We start from the raw sequence: 23,882 nt of genomic DNA, 5'->3' as shown, positions 1-23,882 counted from the left end.
TGAGGCTCGTGAGATCGTGTTTTCTCAAAGAACTCGAACACAAAAAACAACTGTATGTCTGAACAGTTAAAGTCCACATCTGATTTACAAACAGCTCCAGGTGTACTTCCCAGGCCTGAATATGTATCTTATACATATACTCCAAATGTTTTGTCCTATTGAACACGCCCGGTGTGTCATCTCCTGAGGTGTACACCTTAATGCATTCGCCTCTTTACATTCATTTGCCAATATTCAAATCTGTTTTCAGATGTGGTCATCAGTAAAATACAAAACTATGATGGGGATTAAGAAGAAAATGCTAGAGAGGAGTCATTCTCAACCAGTCATTTTGCTGCTGAATGTAATTCATATGAAATAATTCTGTCCTAAAATAAACATCCAGTCGATATATCACAAATTCTTTGGACAGACCAACCAAGTTTCCTGCTATGGCAAACATCCATATTGTTGAGATACGTGCACAGGCCCACACTGTGAGCGACCACGCTCAGAGCGTGTGACGTGGGCATGCTGCAAGAATTTCCATATGTCAGCTTTACCTTATTGACACGATGACGGTTTGTGTTTTGCCCAAAAACCTGCATTAAGCACCCATGGACTAAAAGATCAAAGCGATCACCTCTATCCTAAATTAAAAAAAAACACCAACAACATTTTCGTGTGGAACATATTAAAAATAATCTTTTTCCGCCAATCTGGCAATTCACAGTGAAGATGCAGTTTTAAAAACAGAGATCATCGCAGCTTGGCCCTGCCCCCAGATTAGCACAGATATCTCCTACTGGGAGGGCACAACGGAAATGCTTACGGCACGGCATGCCTTGGCTTAAGCATGCTATACTGTAAAAAACAGATGGCAGGTGGAAGATATGTCAGAGGCAGATATCTCAGAACTGGAGTGAATTAAACCAAATAAAAAGAGGACAATGGGTGAATGACATTAGTGTTCTATGCAACCATATGCATCATCTTTCTGTCTGCAGCTCGACAAATCACAGTTACACAGAACAGTAGATCACTACATTCAAATAAATGTGGCCTCCAGTGTCAAGGAGGGCTGCTCGAGACATTACTGTGATGTAACATGTAATAATCTGTAAATGGCTTGGTATATAATCAAATCAAATTTCTATTTAAAGAGCTCGCAAACCATTCAGTACACTTATCACAAGGTGTGACAGGTTTTCACCTTATGTTCATGTATAATTATAACTCTTAACTGTTTTTTGTTCACAACTAAGCCTTACATCTGAACACTGAGTCATGATCACATAATATTTCATGCATTGATTTAACCTCGTTAGTTCAGTCTGCAGTAATCATGTAAATGTGTTCAGAGACCCCTCTACAGGATTGAGGTGAAAGGTTGATTTCTTTCCAGGTTTCTGTTGTGCAGACATTAAGGAAGTCCGTCACACACAACAACAAACGAAAAGAATACTCTGACTTAATGTCACACCTGCCAGTGTGGCAGGGAACGCACTGTGCAACCAGCCAGCCAGTCACCAACACCGACAGGAAAAGCCAGAACACACACACTACAAAAACACCAGATTCCATGCTAGCTAAGATAATTTATCTTTTTTATGCTTCTACGACCTTCTGACCATCTGGTAATATATTTTATGGATGTGCAATATTGACCTTTTTTGATAAATACTGCATCAATGGTTATTTTTGGACAGTAACAGAATTTTGCATTTCATTGCGTCACCCCCGGTGTGTCTAGTTTTCTGACTGTCCTGCTTGATGTAGATGACAATAAAAACAGAATTCATAACATAACATTGCAGGGTTTGTTTGTACTTGTAATGTACAGCTGATTCATCCGCATATCAAATATGATGATGGAGATCATTTTGCTGTTAGTCCGCTACAGAAAAACAACATGTTTTAAAGCATTTGTTACCTAATAAATGCCCACACATCCATATTTTACTGAAATATGTGCAACTAGATATCAGACAAAAAGTTTGCCCATAAGCACAAAAACTCACCAACAAGCTCTAGGACAACATCACATGTTCCTCCTCTCTACTTTAGCAGTAACACTTCAATGTCACCGTCACTACAGACTCATGACTGACTACCTCGTAAGCCAAGAGGGCCGAACTACCCTACGTCTTGGTCAGGACCTGGACCGTTTAACAAGAGGAATGGGAGCTACGGGCAGGTCACCGACGCCAGATAACTCACCTGCAGCGTCTCAATCTGCTTTCGGATGCTGTTGTTAGACGGCATCTGGAGCGAGTCAGTGTGAGAAAAAGATCGACAGGAGACAAAGAATGCAGGGTTTGGGGAGGGACACATGCAAGTTAAAGGCAAAAACAAAAACATAACCTAAACAAATATGACAAGAGCAAATAAAGTGTCTTCACTCTTGTCAGTGTGACAGTACATAAATCGACACTATTCAAACACAATGAACTGTTTAACATGCCACGTGTGAATTTATTAGTGGCATGCTGGTAATACAAAACAACAGTCCATTTGTGTTTGATATGGTTTTACATATAACAAACACAAAGTGAGCCTAATCTTTACTTTAAAGTGTAAAATGCAAAGCAAAACAAAGTGTGCTGTGGTCTGGAAATCAGACGGTGGGACAGAGAAAGTGCACATCAACAGAAGCGTGGGTTAAAGGGGAACACGGGAGGACGTTTAAAGATGTGAATGGAAAAAAGGTTCAAAGAAAAAAGAAGCGTGTTGAATCTACGAAAGCCGAGAAGCAGCGACACCTGACTCAGCCGTCTATTCAAATCACTGTCAAGCACACCCAGAATGCAAACTTTATTTTAACCCTGTGGGGATCAGACTTTAGTTGGTGTCATCACCAATACTGATTAGGTTTTAGGAAACCCAATTAATATGCAATATGTCTAAAAAGTTTGTTCTTACTGTAGTTCATGTTTCAGTTAAATGAATCAGACTAATAGATCTGAGAACAAACTTCATCCAAATGTACTGAGAGAAGTAAATAAATCATATAATGATGCTGCTGTAGCAACAAGATTAAGTCACATTTGGACATGTGTCAAACTTTTTCTGTTGTAATTTGGTTTTCAAATCAGATTATGAAATGACAAATTATGTCTTTGATCTGACATGAGCTCTTGACTTTGTCTTTTATCAGAGGTTTACTGTCAAAACTTTTGATTTATTCTGTTCTATTTTGTGAAGTCCCACTCTGAACCAAAAGAAAATAGTAACTGTTGTGAACAGCTATTACGGTTTTCTTTTTTTCTTTTTTTTTATTTATTGGTCTAATTGGACCATTAAAAGCAGCCACAGGGTTAAAAATATATATATATTTTTTTTAAATCACTGATTGGACAAGAAACCCTCAATCACTAAAATCATCACTACAATCGATCCATCACACAAACCCGTAAAAAATAATCTCAATCAAAGAATCAGCGTCACCGCTCAGAAGACTGATTACGATTTTCAAATCAAGGAAATCTAAAACAATTACAACGGTGAAAGAGAATGAAATCACTGAGGAGACAGACCAACCAATCGGAAGACGCAAACAGAAATCTATCCACCACAAGATCATACAATCTCCACAGCGATCAATGTAGAATGGAAAAGAGTCATTTAGTCAGTCGGTCAGTAATTTGGTCAATGAGCTTCAGGGTTGAACGGGCTCCATGATGGTAAGGGACAGGAGGAAAGTAGGTTTGATCTGTTTGTAATTGGTTTATAAAGGAGTCATTAACAGACCTGAGTTAAAACAGCACTTGAGATAACATAATATGCAAGCTGCATTAGCTAAGATGGAGGTTCGAAGGTAGCTTTATATTTTCATTCTCTGTAAAAATGAGTTGTTGTCACACTCCGTGATTCTTAGTGACACACAATCTTTTATCCCATGTTTGCTTTTTGTTCACGCTGATTATAAATTAAAGTTTTATCAAATCAAGTGCTATTCCTGTGCAGATCTGGTTGTTGGTAATGGAGAGGGAAAGTACATTATGATCTTAAGACAGAACCACAGAGCACACAACCAAAACAGTCTTCAATCTGTGGTATTACAGCATGTACCAACAATAGAGCATCATAATACCAATAATTCATTTATTAACTGTAAGAAATGTCAATGTCTTCACAATGTAATCACTCAAGAGAAAAACAGAAGTTATGAGCTTGAATTTTAGGGGACCAATGTCACTTTTTACTGCCACCAAGAACACCAAAATTGAATTTTAGGTTTCATAAGAGGAGTCATAAGACTTCTGAGGTTTAAGCTGACTTATCAAACCAAGTATGGTGTCCTAAAAATACTTTCATTTGAAGAATGAAGTCATTGTGCTATTCTTTAGAGCACACGCACTCTAAAATGGATCGGGTGTGAAGGTTTAGGATAGCAGTACCTTCAGGTGTGAGAGGCAGTTCTGGAGGAAGATGTGCCAGTTGTTGAGGAAGAACTGCTTCTGACTAACACACAGCAAGCATGTCACCAGGGGATACAGAGCCTGGGGAGAGAGATGGGACAGTGTCGGCATCAAAGATATCAAAAGAGAGTTCTGTATGCTTGTTTCGTAACTCAGCATGTACAAAAAACAGAGTAACAGATTTGCACAAAACTCTGTGCGCACTCGTCAGCTGAGACCGGAGCTGCACGAAAGTTTTATGTATCTCAGACACATTACTAAACACACTCGAAGCACTGAAAACATTGAAACATTAAAAAGAACTCAATATATTAAATATAAATATAAAAACTGTTCTGGCAATCTTGGAGTTGGTCAGTAAACGTAATGGACAAACAGTGCGGTTGTGTTTAAGGCCAACATTTCTGCATGTGTGTGCTGCAGCCAATAGAAATGTTTGACGAAATACAGGAAGAGTGAGACACAATAGGAGGAGGAAGTAGAAAAGATGCAGAGTGAATAGTAATACTCGAGGGTGGGGAGGAAGAGAGGAAAAACAAGGATGGTATAATTATTACCAAAGAGTGCTTCTTTCTGGAACTAAGGTCAAACGTTGTCTGGTACAGCATCTCCACGAAGTTCTTCAGGCAGGGCACATTGACTTCATTTTTCACCGCCTGAGGATGAACGAGTAATTACCGTCTCAAATTGACAAAATGACACGCAGAGATTCACTCATGTCGAGTCAAACAGTGGAAATTGGTTTAGAATGTTACTCACAGCTGCGACGGGGATGAGGATCTCGACGAAAAGGCCTGCTAGAGCATGTTTTATATCCTTATCCTTGACTTCCAGGAAATACTGGGCACACTCCTGGGAAAGAGACATCAAAGGCGTGCACATATGAACGGATACAGACATAAACACAGACAAAGCGGCGGGAGACGGTACAGTACACCTCTGTCCTCTTCTGCGTCATTTGCCTTTGTTGTGAAACGCTTTGTAATATTATATGTATTAATTGAAGGAAATTCACATAGTAAATATTGACTAAACAGTGATGGAGACATGAGCTGATGCAGAACCAGGGGCTGCTGCCCACATGAAGCATGCAGCAGTGTGTTATTGTTATTTTAGGCCGAGGCGCTGAGGCCTGAAAACAGTTTTAATTGTATTATTGACTTTAATAGGAGACAAACTTAATTGTGATGGATTATTTCTTAAACATCAATACAAAAAGGTAAAAACATCCCATATTGGTCAGAAATCATAATATAGTGGTGGACATAAAGCATGTTCCATTAACACATCAGGAAATCACAGATAACAGCGAGTGTGTTTCATACCGCTCTATGAAGATTAATGAAGAAACTAGTGCCTCATTCACATCTCTTCACAAAGTCAGAAACACACACACACACACACACTTCTTGGCAGACCTCACCTTTGATCGTTACTCATCGGGCTTTATGAGCCATTGCTACGGAGAGCTGCTGAGTTCGAACAAAGGGCCGGCGGTAAAACAAAACCGTCCGGTGCAGTTTAACAAACGCACGTATCAGCCACGCTTACTGTAGATACACTGTGGCGGAAAAAAAACGTGCATAAATAAACGAATGTAATTTACCTGCATGAACTGAAAAGAAGCCTCGAAATCCTCCACGGGATACATTTTGACCCGGAAGAACTTCATTCCCATGATGAGACTGATGATACTTTGGACTACGTAGGGACTCTGCTCTTTTTGCCGGAGCTCCTTCAGTTCTGTGATGAACTTCTTCCTCACTGCCTGAAACCTGAGCACAACACAAACATAGATAAATATATACAGAGTAAAAAAAAAACAAAGCTCCCCAAAAAGGTGAAAGAGGTTAAGACTTACTTTGACTGTGTAAGGACTCCAATGACCTCTGCATAAAGGTCTGCGATGATGTGCACATTGCCAGTGTTGGGGCCACAGTACCTGTCAAAGGAAGCATCAAGTCTTCAACAAAGACGTATTCATTTGTGGAAGACTTTGAGTCATATGTCTGACATCAAAACAGCGGAAGAACTCTGAAAGAGCCTGATTGTGCTTTGTTTTAGTCATTAATGATACAGTTTATAAATGATTTGAAGAGCCAGACTCTGCCTCCCTAGAGCAAAGCAAAACCCAGAAGTGAGAAAAGCACAGTAGAGAGTATATTCATCAGCACTTTTTATTCTTATTTATCTGCGTCACTGTTTTTGTCTGTGTTGACTCTTACTTACCCCTCTTTGTGTTTAAAGTGCTTGAATGCCAGGTTCAGAACTTCATGTACTAAAACATCTGGCACTGGATGAAGAGGAATCTGTGACGGAAACATGGAATCATTGGTCTTATTAGAAGCATTGATAGTCTTCATTCTTTCTCTTTGCTACCATTCATTGCCCTCCCTTTCAGGAGCGACGCCAAGGACAACTTAGCTCTGGTCTCCGGGGATTGGCTGTCGGTTCAGAATGCTGCTTGGATTTGGACAGTCCACTTTAGAAACACACTCAGTTGAGAGTTGGTCTGTTGCCATTGTGTTTATTTACTGTGTCCCCTCCCCCCTGCTGTAGGGAAAGACCTCACTAACAACGCTGCTGTTCATTTCTGTACCGAGGAAAATAAAAAGTAAATAAAAAAAGTCAAACCTATTTGACTGTGTTAGAAAACCGGCACAGTAACGCCAGCTCTCTTATCAGTGATGCACTGACGGTTACGGATATCTAATCATTTGAATGATAGCAATAAAATGGCAGCAATAAAAAGGTGAACAAAGTCTTAAACAGATGTATAAAAATGACTATTCCATTTGAAATTATCAGAAATTCAGTATAGTGAGAAAACCTTGCATCTGTCTAGCAAGTTCTACGGTGAAGCTTTATCAATGCTGCTTGAATAAAATAATAATTAGGTCGAGCATTGCAGTTCCCCTTTTCTATGTAAACATTCAGTCGTCATATGACCCCAGCAACCTTGGCGATTGCTTTTTATAGGAGTCGTAAATCAGTATGCAAAAAGCAGAGTCAGACCGCTCACCTGTTTAAGAACTTCCACTGAAACTAAACAAAAAATGAAATCTATGGCTAAGTCCCTCCGTTCCAGAAGGTAATCTTTATCCCGGTGCTGTTCGTCTCTATGAAAAGGGAGAGAAAATAACTGTCAACAAGGAGGTTTTTGAGCAAAGTACGTCTTAAAACTGACAAACATTTGTTATCACTTATTAATGATTTGTTCATTGGGGGAGGGGGGGAGAAGACACGGAAACAAAGATGAGCATCTCACCCTTTGGACTTGGTACTAGAGCGAGGCCTGTACTCGTAAGACTCGTCTTCAGTGCCACTCTGCCGCCGGTACCAGTCGAACAGTGTGCGCAGTAGGGAGGGCAAACAGTGTTCTGCTATTGAGCTCATAGAGCTTATTAACTGGAAAACAACAACACACACACATTAGATTATTACTAGTTAACCTAGCCTCTACCCAATGCTTAAAAGTGGATATTCAATAACTGAGTAGCATATATGCACTGAGTATAGACCAGAGGTTTTCTCATCTATTGGGCGACATGCTGTAGCTATTGATTGCAATTTGGAGTGTGATGCTGGATGACATGTCGAGCACATCACAGGGCTGCATCACTATTGAGCAGTTTCACAGTACATGTGGCTCTGTGGTGTTCATATGTAAGACTGCGGTGGTCGTAGTAAGCCAAGCTCCTAACACCTCATCATCATCAGCAATGTGCCTTTTAAGCCTAGCACTGCATTAACATCAACATGACAAGTCCGCTGTTAGAGATGATCTATACCGATCTATATGTTGATGTATAGTAACGGCTGTGTTCTGATGAGGAATCAGTAAATTCTATTACGAAGAAGAAAACAACAAATCAGCACTTTAGCAACTTAAGATTACAGTGAAGAGTTTAAGAGAATACATAAAACATGAGACAAGGTGGTCAGTATGCATAAACTATTCAAGTGTGTGTGCGTGCGTGTGTGTTAAGGGCCAATGCAGTGTGATGAGGGAGGTGGATGATGGATGCTAGGCAGGAGAGTTATGCAACTGCTCCCTCTGCCCTTATGGCATCGGGCAGATACACTCCAGCACCCAATGCTGATTTAGTAGCTGAGGATGACACAGCGATTCTACACTCTCACTTTTTTGCGCTCTCTATACTCATTTTCTCTCCCTCACTCACAATGGGGACAGCTGGATCTATAGCACCATATCCTCGTTGGCTTTGTGTTGTGCTGAACAAAGCATTCTGCAGCGGGCGGGCCCATTGTATACAGTTCTGCACCAGCTACAGATGAGGGACAGACGGGCCACCGAGTGGGTGGAGCTGGGGGGATTCGGATACTGCGCACACATGCAGAGGTATGAAAAAAGGACTACTGGGTGGTCCTGGGAAAATGAGAATGTCACATTCATACACCCACGCGTGCTTTTTACCTCCTGGTCACTAGTGTGGATTTACTGACCTGGTCAAATTGTGCATCTTCCCCTCTCTGAAGGGATCTGGACAGGGGTTTCTCCTGTTAGGATGAGAGAGAGAAAAAGAGGTTGAGAATAAGTGTGTTATGTATCCAGCTTGTATTTGCACAATAGCAGATTGCTGTCAGTCAAGCAGCAGCGAGAGAGAACAATAAAATTTTACTGTGGTGCATAAGCTGAATGAGAGTGAGGTAAGACTTCTATCAGCTTGAGGTTATTACACTGTCAGGAGGCTCCACATAAAGGATAAAGAACTGGGCTGAATAAAATGAATAAATGGAGTCATTACTCCAGTCTGTTAATAAACTATTTTATATTTCGTGTAACTCATGTGCATAAAGTGTGGCTCTGTTTCCTCACACAGTGTTTTCCTGAAGTGTCTAAAGGCATGGCAGTTAGTTGCAAAAGAGATGAGGTTATCTCAGCAGTGTGTGCCACATCACGTGTCGCGTATCGAATTTCATTTCCTGTGTTTCTTGACACCAGCTTTCACCCCCTGTGGACTCACCAGCGGTTCAGCCATCACCATCTCGATCTTCTTCTCAGCCAGCACAGCAAACTCAGCAAACAGACTCTTGATGACAAACTCCCCGGGCTTCAGCTCGGGGTCGATGGTGATGCTCGACATGGCGGCGATGTTGTGTTTCTCCCACGAGAGGGGAGTCACCGAGGTGGGGGCACGGCGTCTACTCACGCTGCTGCTGACTGGTGCAGAAGCTGCAGAGAAGACGAGAGGGCAGAGGTTAGGAAATAATACAGAGGGAGTGGATCGGAGCAGGGTCAGACTAAGAACAACACTCCTGGAAAGTATGCAATGTCATGCTCTAGTTCTAATCCAAACAGGAGCACAGACATTTCCTACAGAGGCAAATTGACTGAATTGATGAGAGAGCAAGAGGGACATATTTCAGCGCTGACTAGAGCAAACATACAACCTCCATTTGATTCCAAGCTCTAATTGTAAACTCATTTTCTAAACTCATATTGCCCATAATGGGCTCAAATCTCCTTAAAAAGCAAACATAGGGATAATAATAACTCCTATTAGAGCCATGTGATCAATTATGAAAATCTTTAAGTAAATATTACAACCAGCTCTTTAGCAGTGCCGGTCTGTACAAACTATACTGCAAAGCTGATCTGGGAAATAGTGAATAAAAAAGGTATTTTTCAAAATGTTGAACTAAAAACTGACAGCACTCTCACGTCTAGAATATAAATACAGAGCTAGTGGTCGGCTGGGAACAGAAGGGAACAGCTAGCCTGGTTTTGTGCAGAGGTAACAAAATCCGCAAATATCTCACTGATTAACATGTTACGTCTCCTTCACTTAATCCACACAAAGCGCGTAAGAACGATACGCTGCTGTTCTGGTGGGTTACGTGCCAGACTATTTCTTGGCTCTTTGGACAGAGGCACGAAAGTCGTTTCTGATTTTGTGCTAACCTGCTGCTGGTGATTTTCCTGCTACTTTTTATATTTCATATTAGCACATTTGCAAGATTACCAGGCAGAACTTTTACAACTCACGGGGAAAAGACTGAACAAACTGATAATCTATGTACGTCTTTGTATTCATCCAAAGATCAGTGGGTTTGTGTGCATTCAAGTTAAATATGAAGTCCTTGCTGGATGTGGCATGTTGAAGTCTTATGCAAAGAAAAAAGCCAGCCATGGTTTCATACAGCCAGCTGTTAGGCGTCACGGTGTTTGATTACTTTGTTTTGTATCTGGAGTCCTCATCTTTTTGTTCTTCATTTTAAACACAGAAGAAGATGCAAATATAAATGTGTCACTGTGGTCACAGAGGACTACATGAATCTTGGGTGTAATGTCAGCTGTACAGTAGGTAGTGTTGTGTTGTTACTTCAGTAGTAGTAGCAGGCATTTCTGGGATTTATTATCATAAATTGCTGTACAGTATAATCAAAAAGTGCAGGAATGGCTGTTTAATCGGGTTTTAAAGCCAAACATTACACAGTTGGAAGAGTGAAGAAAGTTCAGTGCCGAGGAAAGTAAAACACTGGATGTCCACAGAGGTCCTTCAGGAGTATTTAGACCGGCTTCCTGAAGCACATTCATCCAGGGTCACTGAGCTCTCTGCACATTTGCATCTGGCACACGTCATTTGGTCATTCTATTCAAATAGTAGGCTATAAGCAAATCTTTAGGGTCTGGGTTGGGATGTTTAGAGAAAGGGCCAGGAAGCTAGAGCCCACAGCTTTGGAAGTTATGGGTGTAATGTTCAGGTTTACTCTGGCAGCCTTATGGGGTCATGTGGGGTAAATAATAAAGCCAAACCTTATGCAAAAGATCATACAAAGTCATCGCCATCAATTGAATCATCAATAATCAAATTAAGTCTATTTTCTTCTCTGAGTCTCTGAAGTTACTTAAAACTTACTCATTCACACACACACACACACACACACACACATACACTTTGGTTTTTGTAAGCACACACATGCAGACAATAAATCACCTTTTAAAGACACTTAAGTACCAGTTCCCTTTACCAATCCTATGAAATGCATGAAGATTGCATAACCATTGTGACACACTTGTTGTCTAAGTACATGCTCCAAAAAACAGAGTTGCCGTCTATTCAAAAGGCACGAGGCTTCATAATATTCAATAGTGCTCCTGAGATTTATGCCACAGTTAGGACGCAACTTCCAGTCTAGTCCACAATGGTTCCAGTCCAGCCGAGTGGCGAGCCAATAGTAAACTGACCCTTTACCTCATTCCCTCCCAGGAAAAAGCCTTGTTCTGTTTCTTCCTGGTTGTCACAGAAACACTCATGCATTCTTAATAGTCTGAACACCGCTGAGAAGCAGAATTACAGGAAAAAATATGTTTTTCAGCAAAGGAAAAACATCAAATATGAAGCTTTTATGCATGACACAAACACATTGTACACTGATGAAGAAGCTGACCGACCATGAAACACACTTTGTCTGTTTCTGTTTATTCAGACTAATTACATTAACATTTACATTCAACAAGAACTACAAACTGTGTTGGGAAAAGATTTCTTTGTCTCTGTTGTTTGTTGTACTGCTGAACACAATGGACTCAATCTGATGCACCAGAAGTGGTTCTATATACAGCTAAACAAAAGTTTTAATATTATACTAGATCAAGTTAATTCAGGGTCAATTAAAAAGGTATTGATGGTTTTAAAATGTGCAAACCTGCACGGGCTGCAACAAACAATCATTTCAAGTCATAATCAATACACTGACTGACGTCAAAATCTAACAATCAGCCTGCATCACAATCTATAACAATTAGTTATGCAAATGGTAAAAAAAACATAGCTACCATTTTAAGTATTTTACTTAACATATAATCTAAAATAAATGTGCAGTTGTCGTTACAGTTATTAGAATTAATTGTAAATCGATTCAAATAATAATATCTCCCATTAAAAACCTAAGACCGTATCTAAAGTATGTCTCTGGCCACCATTTGTTCCAACATCTCAACAAAAATCACCGTTCCTCCCCTAACAAATAGACTGAACCAAAAAAACATCTTATAAAAATATTCTAAAGCGTATTGTAATTTATTTGCTTCATGCTATTTTTATAGAGCAAATCAAAGTGTGGAGGTGGCAGGGGCAGCGTAGTAGTGTTAACTGTGTTGTGGTCATGTTGTCCAGCAGCACAGAGAGCCTTTCAAGCATTTCCCTCTTTGTTTACTGTGCTTCACCAACACCCCCAATGATGTCACATAGCCAGCTCTTAATATCCAATCAGTGCTGGGTGCCCGACCCCCTCCATCCTTCTTTTTTCCCTCTCTCCCACCCTGGGCCAGCTGGATTGTTGACTGGTTCACACAAATGAATACCCCAACACTGTACTTTTCCAGTTTAATGACAAAAAACAAAAAAAAACGTAAGGCATCCTTTTCTGGGCCAAGTCTTTGCATCGCCCCACCCCCCCTCGCTCTGCTTCTCCTCATGCCATGCCAGTTGTTTGTGGCATGCCAAACTAAGAGTCCCTTCCAAAGCTGACCCCACTACACAAATCTTCAATCTGCAAGTGAATGGAAAACTCTAAAAGACTTCTCACCGTTTTAAACCAGGAACTGCACTGGCTGAAACTAGTGAGTCATTCATGAACGTGGGGTCATGTTCCTTTTTTCCCCATTCAAATCTAAATGCAAAAGCTTGAGCATACTTTGCTAAGAATATGTAAAGAAGAAAGCTTGACCAATGCTTGAGGGCTTTGAGGAAAGCCATCAAGCTTGGGTTGCATTTCAAGTACAGTGATTTGTTGCTTAATCTACTGGCAGATGTTGACAGTGTTCCTGAAAATATCTGCTGCCTGGTATCTCAGAGATTCAGAACATCTTGAACTAAACGGTGGACAGTACTGCACCTACAGTTGTGATAGTGAGAACTGACAACCTGCAACTAAAGTGCTGCATATAAACAATGTTTAGATTTTGTCATGAGAAGCCTGAAAAGCCTGAAAACTCTTCCAGAGTTTCACGGTTATGCTTATGAAATGGAGCACCCTGCAAGGATTGCACAACTATTAGAGCAGTGACTCCACCTTGTCATAGTTATAATAAAGCCCTCCCAAACGCCTGCTCACTTCCCCTATCAGGACAAGCAGCAAAAACAGCACAAACACACACATACTGTTGGAATGCAGGGCAGTGAGTGCAAGTTTTTTTTTTTTTTTAAACAGAGAAACAAAAGAATCACTGCCAATGTTTATGTGGTGTGGCACTGCCAGTTCAGCTATTGTGTCTGAACATGCTCAGGCACTGACGAGTTACTACTAGTTTACTTTTCACCTTTATTTCTTCAGATCAAAAAAGAAACTAAAAAAAGACACCAAACTGTTATCAGAGCCTGACGAGACATCAGCACAACCATGCAGGCTCCATCATGAATCAAAAACTGATGCAATAACAATAAAGGGCTTAACTGTGACCTCACCGTATGTATTAATTGTTGAACATGTTACTGGATGTTCATCTAGACTTGCAACAAAGTGAAACATTCAACAACATTGGAGGGGAGGAAAGCGTTGCAAAAGAGACGGTACATGGCCGGACGTTGGAGCAGAACAGCTTAGAGAGTGTTTGTGAATTTAGGCCCTCTTTGTTTGAGAGGCCCAATGAAAAACTGGCAACGAGCGCGGGATAGGGGCAGTAATTGGAAGACTCAACAGGTGGAAGTTTTATGGGTAATCTAACAAAAAACAACAACGCTGCAAAGCTAGATTTAGAAAAATAAAAAGCAATAGAGGGTCTAAAATTAGTTTCAATGGCAACAATACAAGAGGGGAAGATGAATTAACTGTAATGTAATACAGACTCTTTTCAATGTTCGGGATCAGAGGTTTTAAAAGATCCAGACAAGATACAAAATCTTTTAATACTTTAATTTCTCAATTATCTATCACCTAGAGGGAGAGACTTCTTCTGTGTCCTGAAATTCCTCTGATCACTCCATGTTTGGCGGGAGGGAGTTCAGAATAATGGTGTCTGTGATGCGTCTGTCTTATTACAAGATATAATTGAATCACAGTAACACATTTAATACACATTTTGTTAAAAGTACATCTTTAAGGCAAGGTCATAGTCGATCCCTACACTCACTAGGTAAGGAGCAGGATGAGTCCTGGCCATATCATCAGTCTATCACAAGGGAACATCTACCCTTATGGGCAATTAAGGTTATCTGTGTAACCTGGATATCTTTGGACTGTGTGAGGAAACAAACTGACAAAGACACGAGGAGAATATGTAAACTCTACACGGAAACAAAAAGTAGTACACTTACTACGGACAAACAGCCCACAGTGAATGCTTCATCTTTGGATATTTGTTATAATTACACTTATGCAACATTACACCAGTCAGTGATGTCACAAAATGATGATCTGTGTCTTAAAAATCTTCATTTTCTGCTCACTAATCAATCTACTGAGTGTTTACCACATGGAGAAATTCAGCACGACCGCTTGGCTGCCACAGCTCTTAAACGTTTTTATTCTATACATTTAAATGGTGACATTGGCATCATTTCAGCTACTAGATCTAAGTGCTGCATTCAAAACTGCTGACCGTAGTCCACCGCGAGACATCAGGAAAAACTGAGTTCGACTTTCTGATACAGTCCTGAATTGCCTGTTCGTTCAACGTGCGGAGTGAACGTCCCGATAACCAGTCGAGCACTGTATGCTCAAATGATACAAAACAACACCATTCCTCGTTAATCAGATATGATCATTTCTGTCATTTTTCCTGTGGCTCGATAGATGTCATAGAAGTGTGACAATCTCTTCTGACGCTAGTGGAAGTCCTCCAACATATTTTAGGCAGCCCGTCTCTGCTATAATGCAGTGCAGGTAACCCTGATAATTAAGAGGACAGATTACTTCCATAACTGCTCAATCAAAACACGCATGTGATAAAAATATCTAGCTAAATCTAGCTAAAGCTACCTACATGCACTTAGAATCACATCATAGCTATTCTGTCAGAAAGGAGGTTTCATAAAACACCATATGTATATAAATCAATAGATGGTTTAGAGCCATGTTAGGTCTCTGGTCTAGTCTTCTCTGATCTGATTTGCCCTGATTACTGTTCCCAAATTAAAATCCAAACATGATAAACTCACTTTATCTAGAACAAACTTTAAAACCTTCATATCTAGAACAAACTTGTACGACATGTTACTGCTGTTACAAGTGTATGTGTGTGTGTGTGTGAGAGAGCTGGAGAGAGAAACAAAGGGAAAGCTACCCTGAGTTATAAACCTGCATCTGATTTGTACTCTGACAACCTTTTCGCTCGCCTGGCCCCAGAGTTGATGATATCACTTTAATGTCTCTGGAAGCATCCCATAACCCGATTAGGACGACTCAGGTGATCCAAACCATACGTCCCTTTTCTCAGACAAGAGGAATCTTTGTTCGGAGTTTCTGCTGTCACAACAAAGCTTTGTTGTATGTGTCGTTCACTGTGTGCTCAAACATTGCTTAAAAATCAGACACACTTCAAAAACATGCAGCGCCTGTGAAAGCTGCGCTGTATGATTCGACTATAAACATAAGCTTAGCAGCACTACTGAAACCCATATCAAACATCAGCTGTTCAGAAATGTGCCAGGAAAAAGTGTGTTACTTCAAGTTGCACAAGAAACGGTGCTGTGTGTAATCATTAATGCAGGTAAAATTTGAAATGATGAATCAGCCATTCATCTTTGTCCATCACTGTATTTCAGTGATACTGAGGAGACAGCGCCTTTTTCATTCCTCATGTAATATGGGCTGTATGGGAAGCTAATAATAGGAGGGAACCAGAAGACGGATCAATAGTAGGGAAACATTAGCTGCCCCAGAGGGAAGAGGGAAGAGGGTTATGGAAGTAGGAGGAAAAAAAGTGTTGAGTGCTGCTAAGGGAGACTTAAAACGGAGATTTGGATGTTAAAAGTTGACAGATATGAACAGAGTGAGGCCTTCTGAGTAACAAAGATTACTTCAAGTCCACCTGGGCTCTGTATCAGATGCTCATCAATAGAGACATTATCTACGGGACAACAAGGAGCCAGTAGAATTATGATGATGATAATGGGAAGAGGGGAAACGCTGTTGCAACCCGCATACGCATCAAACAAACCTGTGCTACACATCATCAGTCACCCTGACAACTCCATTAATAACCGCTGTTCCTATACAGGGAGGAGATAGGAAATCTCCAAGCATAGTTTGGATTGCATGCAAACATGTACAATGCTGTGTGGCTGTGTGTGTGTGTCGGTCGTAGATAAGTCTGGTGGCCAAGTGTGGTATGTAAACATGAGAGCAAGCTTGGCGAGGTACTCACAGCTGCTACTCCAAGACTTGAGCAGAGATTTGATGCTGATCTCAAAGAAGACCGAATCCTGCAGGCTCAGCATGGCGGCTCTCGAAAAAGTTTGACTTCACCAGAAGGCACAATTTAAAAAAATGTATTTTATTTTTTTACAGGGTTCCTGTCACTTTCATTTCACGAAACCCAAACATTCCACTCCTCTCTCTCCCTCTCCCAAAAAAATGAAAATAAAATAAACCTCTCACATTTGCAGCTCCTCTGCCCTGACCGGAGCTGAACACTACCCTCCACAGGTGCTAGTCAAAGGCATCATCCTGAACGACAGCGTGAGCAGCGGCTCGAGAAACGAGGGGGCAGAAAAGTGCTACCAGTTTGTTTCCTCTGCCGCCTTGGTCACTGAAGAGTGAAACTGCGCTGGGAGAAGAGGAGAGAGAGCATAGCCTGGCTAGTTAGAGAAGTATTCCACCCTGGCGCCTGCTGCCCACTTGCCAATCCGTCACAGAGTCCCTCATCCACATTTCAGTGCAGAAAAATCCAGAAAAGGCGAAAAAAAAAAGGACAAAACTGCGTGAGAACTTTTGCTCCTGACAGGAGAGAAACAGCAACAGAACAGTACACGATAGAAGTCTTAACAATGCACTGCAATATTCCCTCTCCTCTTCTCTCCGTGTGTGTGCGTGTGTTTGTGTGCCAGTCCTAGCCCACTGAACACCGTTAGCCACCCTCCGCCTCCCCTCAAAGCTCTCTCTCCCTCTCTCTCTCTCTCTCTATTTGCTCACGAGCGGCCCCTCCTCTTCCGAGCTAGCTCTTGTTCTTTTACTGATGCCTGCTCTTTTCTCTCTGAGAGGGAGAGCGAGAGAGAGAGAGAGAGAGAGAGAGAGAGCGAGGGAGAGAGGGGGAGGCGGGGGGCGTCAGTATCGGTGATGTCATCAAAATGCTGCGAGTGTTCCCTGGCTGTGGTTCAGCAATGCATACGCATGTCAGAGGCTGCTACTGTGCTGCCTCTCCGCTGGCCTATCAAGACGACACTTCCTGTAAGCTCCACAGCAATACTGATGCGTCATCCCTGACTGCAGTAGGAAGGGAAAAGGAAAGAATGGGAGAGAGGAAGAAAGAAAGAAAGAAAAGAAAGAAACAGGAGGATAAATTAAAAGGTGGGGGGTGTGCACGGACTACAACAACGCAGCTCCAAAATAATAAATAAATGATGTCTGTGTAAATTGTGTGCATCTTCACGACAGAGTAAAGTGTACTCAAGCTGCACTTAACATGACCTCATGTATGACGAGAGTCACCTGACATTGTGTTACTTCCTAGCGGCAGCTCAGTGATCACAGCTAATCCATTCGTTAAAACTAACCGTTCACACCCAGTGGAGTCATAGGCATTACATCACTCCTCTGTCCAAAACCTACCAGGCATGGTAACGCACAGAATGATAAACAAACCACTACAGACCACTGTGTGTGTTTGTGTGAATGTGAGACACACAGACGCACACCTGATCTGTCCGATATTTTAATCTAGTGATGATGGCAGCGCCTCTTGCCCTCGCGGAGACTTAAAAAAAACAAAAAAAAAACAGATCCGCATGACATCAAGCAATTTGTAGTCAAGGGCAGGATTAAGTTTGTTAACAAAATATTCAGAGGGGGGAGCAGCAGTGGGAAAGCTGCGGAAGACAAATGCTCTTTGTCTTCTTTTAGTTTAGTCTTCATTTCTCTCTCTCGCCCTCGGTCTCTCCCCTCTGTCACATGTCCTCCACTACACAAGTTATGCAAAATGAGGCAGAGCTCATTGCAAACAAACACAACAACAACAAGCAGACGCTTTGTCAAGGCCTGGCTGGTGCTACCCTGACGCAGGCTTCCACTGTGAAACTCGGCCTTGTAATAAACACGCGGATTCTTTGGAGTCCCATCGCATGGTTTATTTCATTTGATGACATCTTTTATAAGTTCTATAATATAACGCTGATGGTTCTGGTGGTCATTCCTTTACAGGCAGATTTCATGTATAATTGGTCTTACGTTACAGGAGCAGTCTGGGGATATATGCTTATTCTTGCTGACAGTTAGATGAGGAAAATCAATGTGACTTTTATGTCTGTCTGAAAGCTATCAAGTATCTCCCAAAATGTCAAAGAACTCCTCTAAATGGACTTTGTGTTGAACTATGTGGGCGACAACGGCGCTGCAGTTTTGGTACTGCTTTGCACATTTTTGTTTCCCTAGCATTTTAAGATTTGTTTGTTTAAATGATCTAACATTTAAGTTATAGAGCAAGGCTACTTATATTTACACTATTTTGCAGGACAAAGTGGCCAGATAGCTAAAATACAGCAGGTTTGCATCATGTTTAGTTATTTTTAAATATATCTCCTATTTCAGGCCTTGACTCCCATCGAGTACACTGCAACTGGCACTAGGTCAAGCCTTTAATATACCTAAAACAAGCTTTTCAGTATACTGAAGCCTTTAGCTCAAGCTCCGGGGCAGTAGGAGGAAGTATCTGGCAGAAGAATTATGATTTAAAAACAGGATTACAGCTTGTATCATAATCCTAATCTGCAAAACAGTTGATGCACAAACATGCAGAGATGTCTGCAGCCACTGTTTAGTGTAAACCTGGTTTATTGTCTGAGGAATGCAGAGGAATAACTGACGACATCATCGCTCTGAGGACATCAGGGCTAAGAGCTACAAATCCAACAAAGCTGACGTAATTGGAGGACTTCAAACGAGCATCATCATAACGGACTTCCTGGAAAGAGCTCACTGATTAAATAATCTCAACTAAATGCACAACCAGGGCAGGTTATAGTAGCTCCATTCACAAAGTGGGCACAGTGACTGACAGTTAGCCATCCTGACTGCAGACAGTATAGGGGAGCTGTTCCTCCCAGGAGCCCACAGGCTGGAGGATGCATTTCCTGTCCTGGCCTCTCTGAAGGGCAGTGGTGGGAACAATAATCGATAGGAGCTGTAATTCAATCCCTGACCTCCCCAGTGGTGCCTGGGCTGCAGAGGACACGCCATTTAGATCCATCATGGCAATCTGAGTATGCAGCACAACTCTGCAACCTGCACGGCTCCTTAAAACTCCTTTCACAAACCACTTCCAAAGCAATGACTGAGTCTAGGCTCAGGCTTGCCTGCAAAATCAAGAGAGGTAACTCACTTCAGAAAGAAAAAGTTGTTCTCAGGTCAGAGGTATATCGTCTTTATGGAGTGACAGAGCAAACAAGGCATATCTAAATTAAAACTCTTAACATAGGTGCAAAAAGGTCGGCTCATTACTCATTACTCACTTTTTTTAAATGAACTGTCTTCATGCCGTTCGCTATGGAAGGGCATTCAGTGGGCGCGCTGGTTGGAGAAACAGCACTAACAATGATTCATGGCATTCGTCTTCCCAGCTATGACACCACATTCCCACTAAGTGCCGAGTCTGCACTGAGCTGCACCATTACGGGGGGTTTGTTTCACGGTAGTTGGCTAATAACTGTTTAAGAAACACAATGAATAAGTTGGTCCGACCTGTCTGTATACACACACACACACACACACACGCTCAGACAGAAATCACATGCACATCTTTCACAGAAGCACAACCCACCGAGTGTACACTCATGCTCAGTCACATGTTCCAAACACTCCCAAATCACAAACAGGAAACCTGCTGCGCCCATTAACTAAATACCGTCCCAATCAAACCCTTCCCAAAAACTCAGCTGTACGTCGGAGGACTGGCTGATGTCACTGTGTGCTAAGAAAGACTAATGACAGAAAGAAAAGAGGAGCTCCACCTCAAAAGCCAACTCAGACTATGCCAGTTCTGCAACAAGGGAGTGGCACTGAGCTATGATTTAAACACAGGGCAAATTATCCTGAGGTATGAACACACCAGACTACCACCTCTATATATACCACCTTACCTCAACTAACTGCAGTGATCACATCACCTCTTTTATTACATAACTCACCATTGAGACCCCTGCCACCACCAACATGATGAAAAAAGGAGATTTTTCTAATGTGACGGATGTTTCCTAGTTGGAAAGAAAGAAAGGAAAGATTTGAAAACAGTCCAGCTTGTAGAAAAGTCACCTCGCTGGTCTTTTAATGTGAATATCAAGAAATCACCGACAGTCTAAGCTAGACGCAAACTCACACAACAGTTACCAGAGCCAAGCAAGAGAAAACTTTATTTACTCTTCGCAGCACATTAAGGCTCCAAAACAAAGTGTGGACAAATAAAACTCGAAGCCTATCGCTGTTATTGCGGGTTAGTTTAGCTGTCTCATCCGGTTCTTAGGAGGATAAGAAGGTTAGGTGAGCAGCGAGAGAAGGGAGAGCTCAGTCATGCTTTAGCCACGAGCAAACAGGGCGCAAGCGTGCTCCGACAGGTAGCACTGCAAAGAAGCCACAGAGAGCCCGACGACAAGTCATCACCCCACTGCTGATGCATACAGGCTGGCCTGCACGCACACATAATTTGTATGTGGACACACGTCTGCTAAACCTTTAACTACTGTATCCATAGACACAACAGGAGATCGACTTCAGAGGATTAACATTGTCAGCACAACTTTAGAACCTCAAAACTTTTCCTACAAACACCACGGTAGGCAAGTCCCAATAGTAATCCTCCAATACTGATTATCTGCAGAAACTGAGTGTGATTTAATAGTCTTAGTATCCTTGGCCAGTGGAATAGCACAGCAAATAAAACAAACAACAAATAATAACATGCATCACAACTTTCCTTTGATGTTTTCCCAAAATTATAACCTAACAGTTATGCTCTCATCAGCTGGCATGACACAAGACCACATCAATTAAAACAATGCGGAGGTGCACGCTGCAGCCATGACAGTAGTCTTCCTCTGTGGCAGGGCGTGTAGGTCACATACGGGGGAAAAGAGATCACAGAAATACCTCTGAACACACACGGGAATTTCCTTAATGCTGAGCAAAAGCTGCATTCATTTATTAGTTTCTGGCTATTTGGGACAAACAGACTCCAAAACAAACTGGCAAACACACAGGCGTGACATTACTGGGATATTAAGTGGCTTAAGCACAATGAACACCACCGCCTCGTAAAGATCTGGATCTGGCTAGTGTGCGTATTTGTTTTGGAAGCGAGAGAAAAATATGCAAATTATTTTAATACTATTTTTTATGTTTCACACACAGCTGTTTGCGGCATGTGCTGAGGTAATATAAACATTTGTGTCAGTTCATAGATCTATGTATATATAATGTTTGGTGAAAGTAATTCTGTTGACAGAGTTGTCACCATGTTACATACCCGTCTAGTCCTTTTTAAAATCCCACAAATCTCTCCACCTGTTGTAAAAATCTCCTTGTTGTAACCAGCTAACGAATTACTTTCTGTGAAACCTTCCTTGGGAAAATTTAAAAATAGTCTCTTTCAGTCTGCTGCCATAAATCATTTCATCTGACTTCACTGACATTTTAATATCAGGGTCTTCGCCAACGCTGTTTGAGACTGAATTATACAGTAAGACTGAGGAGACTGAAACCAAAACAATGCTCTAAAAGAGGATAAAAAGAAGTGTAGAGCTACAGAGTGTGGCAAGGTAGAAGGTGAGGTAGAAGTTGGTAATCAATGGTCTAAATTAACAACACAGATCAGTGTGTGTTTGCTTATATTAACTATTAGCAAACGATACCCATCAATGGATGATGCCCGGTGATGTTTGAAATATTTTGTGTAAATAATCTGCAGTGGTAATCAAGCCACTCCGCTATATGATCCGAAACAAACAGACATTGTTCTTTCTCCTGACTAAACGATCGCTCTGTGAACTGTACGGGAAGTTAATGTTATGTAAATGCTGAAAATAGTAATCATCCCAGCTGCTCATCGCATTGTGTTGTTACCATTATCGAAGCGAGGCTGCTATGTACGCCAATTAAAGCCTTCTCCTTCTTCCTCACACTTTGAGAAGTGGATATTGGATCTTTTTTTATTAAATTAGTTGCTGCATCAGTGTAATGTAACTGAGACTGTGATATCATCTGCAGGGTGCAGAGATTGCTCTGTATGTTATCCATTCGTGTGATTGTATTTATGAGCATAGATAAACACAGGCGTGTCTTTGACATATTGACAGTTGATGGTGCTCCTTCCCCAACCCAGCGTGTACACAGTATACTACATTTATACATCTAGGCGCATGTTAGCATGTGTGTGGACAGGTTGGAAGTGAATCCAACCTTTGGTTAGATGTTAACAAAGCTAAACACACACTTGTTTAAGAAGGTAAATTATAAAAAGCACCTCTGAAGAAGCCTTAGTTAATTAGCAGAGATAGTTAATTTACACAAAATGAACACAGATTAACTACTGCATCAATATGCAGTTGGGTTGTACCTTTGAGCCGAGCTCCGTTACGGGCAGGCCTGGAGGAGCCGATGCCCGGATCTACCTCCATCATCGGATCTACCGGATCCTCGTCAATGGTGTGTCCCATGACTAGGAGGCCCAGTCGTTTCATGCGAAGGAGCCGTGGACCCGTGTCCTTGGGCAAGGCTCCCCCATGTTCAATGGGCCCTTCCCCTGAGATGACAGCCGGAACCAGGCTCTTCAAAAAGTCCATGTTCGACAAGACTTTTTCTGTCTTTCACTCGGGTGCGTAGTCCAATAGCCTGCGACATGTCATTCTCCCATAAAAGCTACCTGTCTGCCTTATCTGCCCCATTTACAGACAAGCAAGCAGACAGAGTACAGTCCCCGTCTCCTAAAGGCAGCAGCTACACATTCACTGTCAAGGCCTGTATGGGTGGACCCTGAGATCTGCCCTTACAAACCAGAAAAGACACCACCTGTCAGGCTTCCTTAAGTTGTTTGTCTGGACTAACTAGTAGAACAGAAGCTGTTTACTGTAGCTTTCCACGGTGACAGAGTGAGAAACTTCTGACGCTGCAACATTACCTGTCTGCTCTCTGAACGGAGGAAGCAAACAGACATGGCACTTTTCATGGCTTGTGATGTAATTGTGTGTGGGCGGGGCCACGTTTGAGTGCCAGGCACTATCTGGGGTGGGACTAGAACATGTTCCACAGGAGATAACATGAGTCTGGGCCGCCAGCCAATCACAACAGAGACGACACAAGCCACACCCTGCC

General features: G+C 41.8%; 1 protein-coding gene across 18 annotated transcripts in view; it reads right to left on the bottom strand.

Moving 5' to 3' along the window:
* The window catches only part of fryl (furry homolog, like), a 67,418-nt gene that overhangs the window by 26,907 nt on the left and 16,629 nt on the right, over positions 1 to 23,882 (bottom strand). For 5 of the 18 annotated variants that reach the window (XM_019278254.2, XM_019278256.2, XM_019278258.2 and 2 more), the window contains exons 1-13: positions 23,128 to 23,714; positions 20,708 to 20,773; positions 9,389 to 9,597; positions 8,868 to 8,921; positions 7,669 to 7,808; positions 7,423 to 7,519; positions 6,630 to 6,709; positions 6,262 to 6,342; positions 6,007 to 6,175; positions 5,160 to 5,252; positions 4,958 to 5,056; positions 4,380 to 4,481; positions 2,200 to 2,244 (exon numbers count right to left, since the gene is read on the bottom strand). In XM_019278254.2, the coding sequence (XP_019133799.2) occupies positions 2,200 to 2,244; positions 4,380 to 4,481; positions 4,958 to 5,056; positions 5,160 to 5,252; positions 6,007 to 6,175; positions 6,262 to 6,342; positions 6,630 to 6,709; positions 7,423 to 7,519; positions 7,669 to 7,808; positions 8,868 to 8,921; positions 9,389 to 9,597; positions 20,708 to 20,773; positions 23,128 to 23,353 (1,461 nt within the window). In that variant the 5' untranslated portion in view covers positions 23,354 to 23,714. Of the gene's footprint in view, positions 1 to 2,199; positions 2,245 to 4,379; positions 4,482 to 4,957; positions 5,057 to 5,159; positions 5,253 to 6,006; positions 6,176 to 6,261; positions 6,343 to 6,629; positions 6,710 to 7,422; positions 7,520 to 7,668; positions 7,809 to 8,867; positions 8,922 to 9,388; positions 9,598 to 16,734; positions 17,518 to 20,707; positions 20,774 to 23,127; positions 23,715 to 23,882 lie in introns of those variants that run through there. The other 13 variants (XM_027290194.1, XM_019278265.2, XM_027290197.1 and 10 more) reach the window with 8 other exon arrangements.

The sequence above is a fragment of the Larimichthys crocea genome, chromosome XVII, assembly GCF_000972845.2.
Source record: "Larimichthys crocea isolate SSNF chromosome XVII, L_crocea_2.0, whole genome shotgun sequence".
In the NCBI taxonomy this organism is placed as follows: Eukaryota; Metazoa; Chordata; class Actinopteri; family Sciaenidae; genus Larimichthys; species Larimichthys crocea.
The sequence above is the reverse complement of the archived record's forward strand: the minus strand, read 5'-3'. Positions and strand labels throughout refer to the sequence as shown.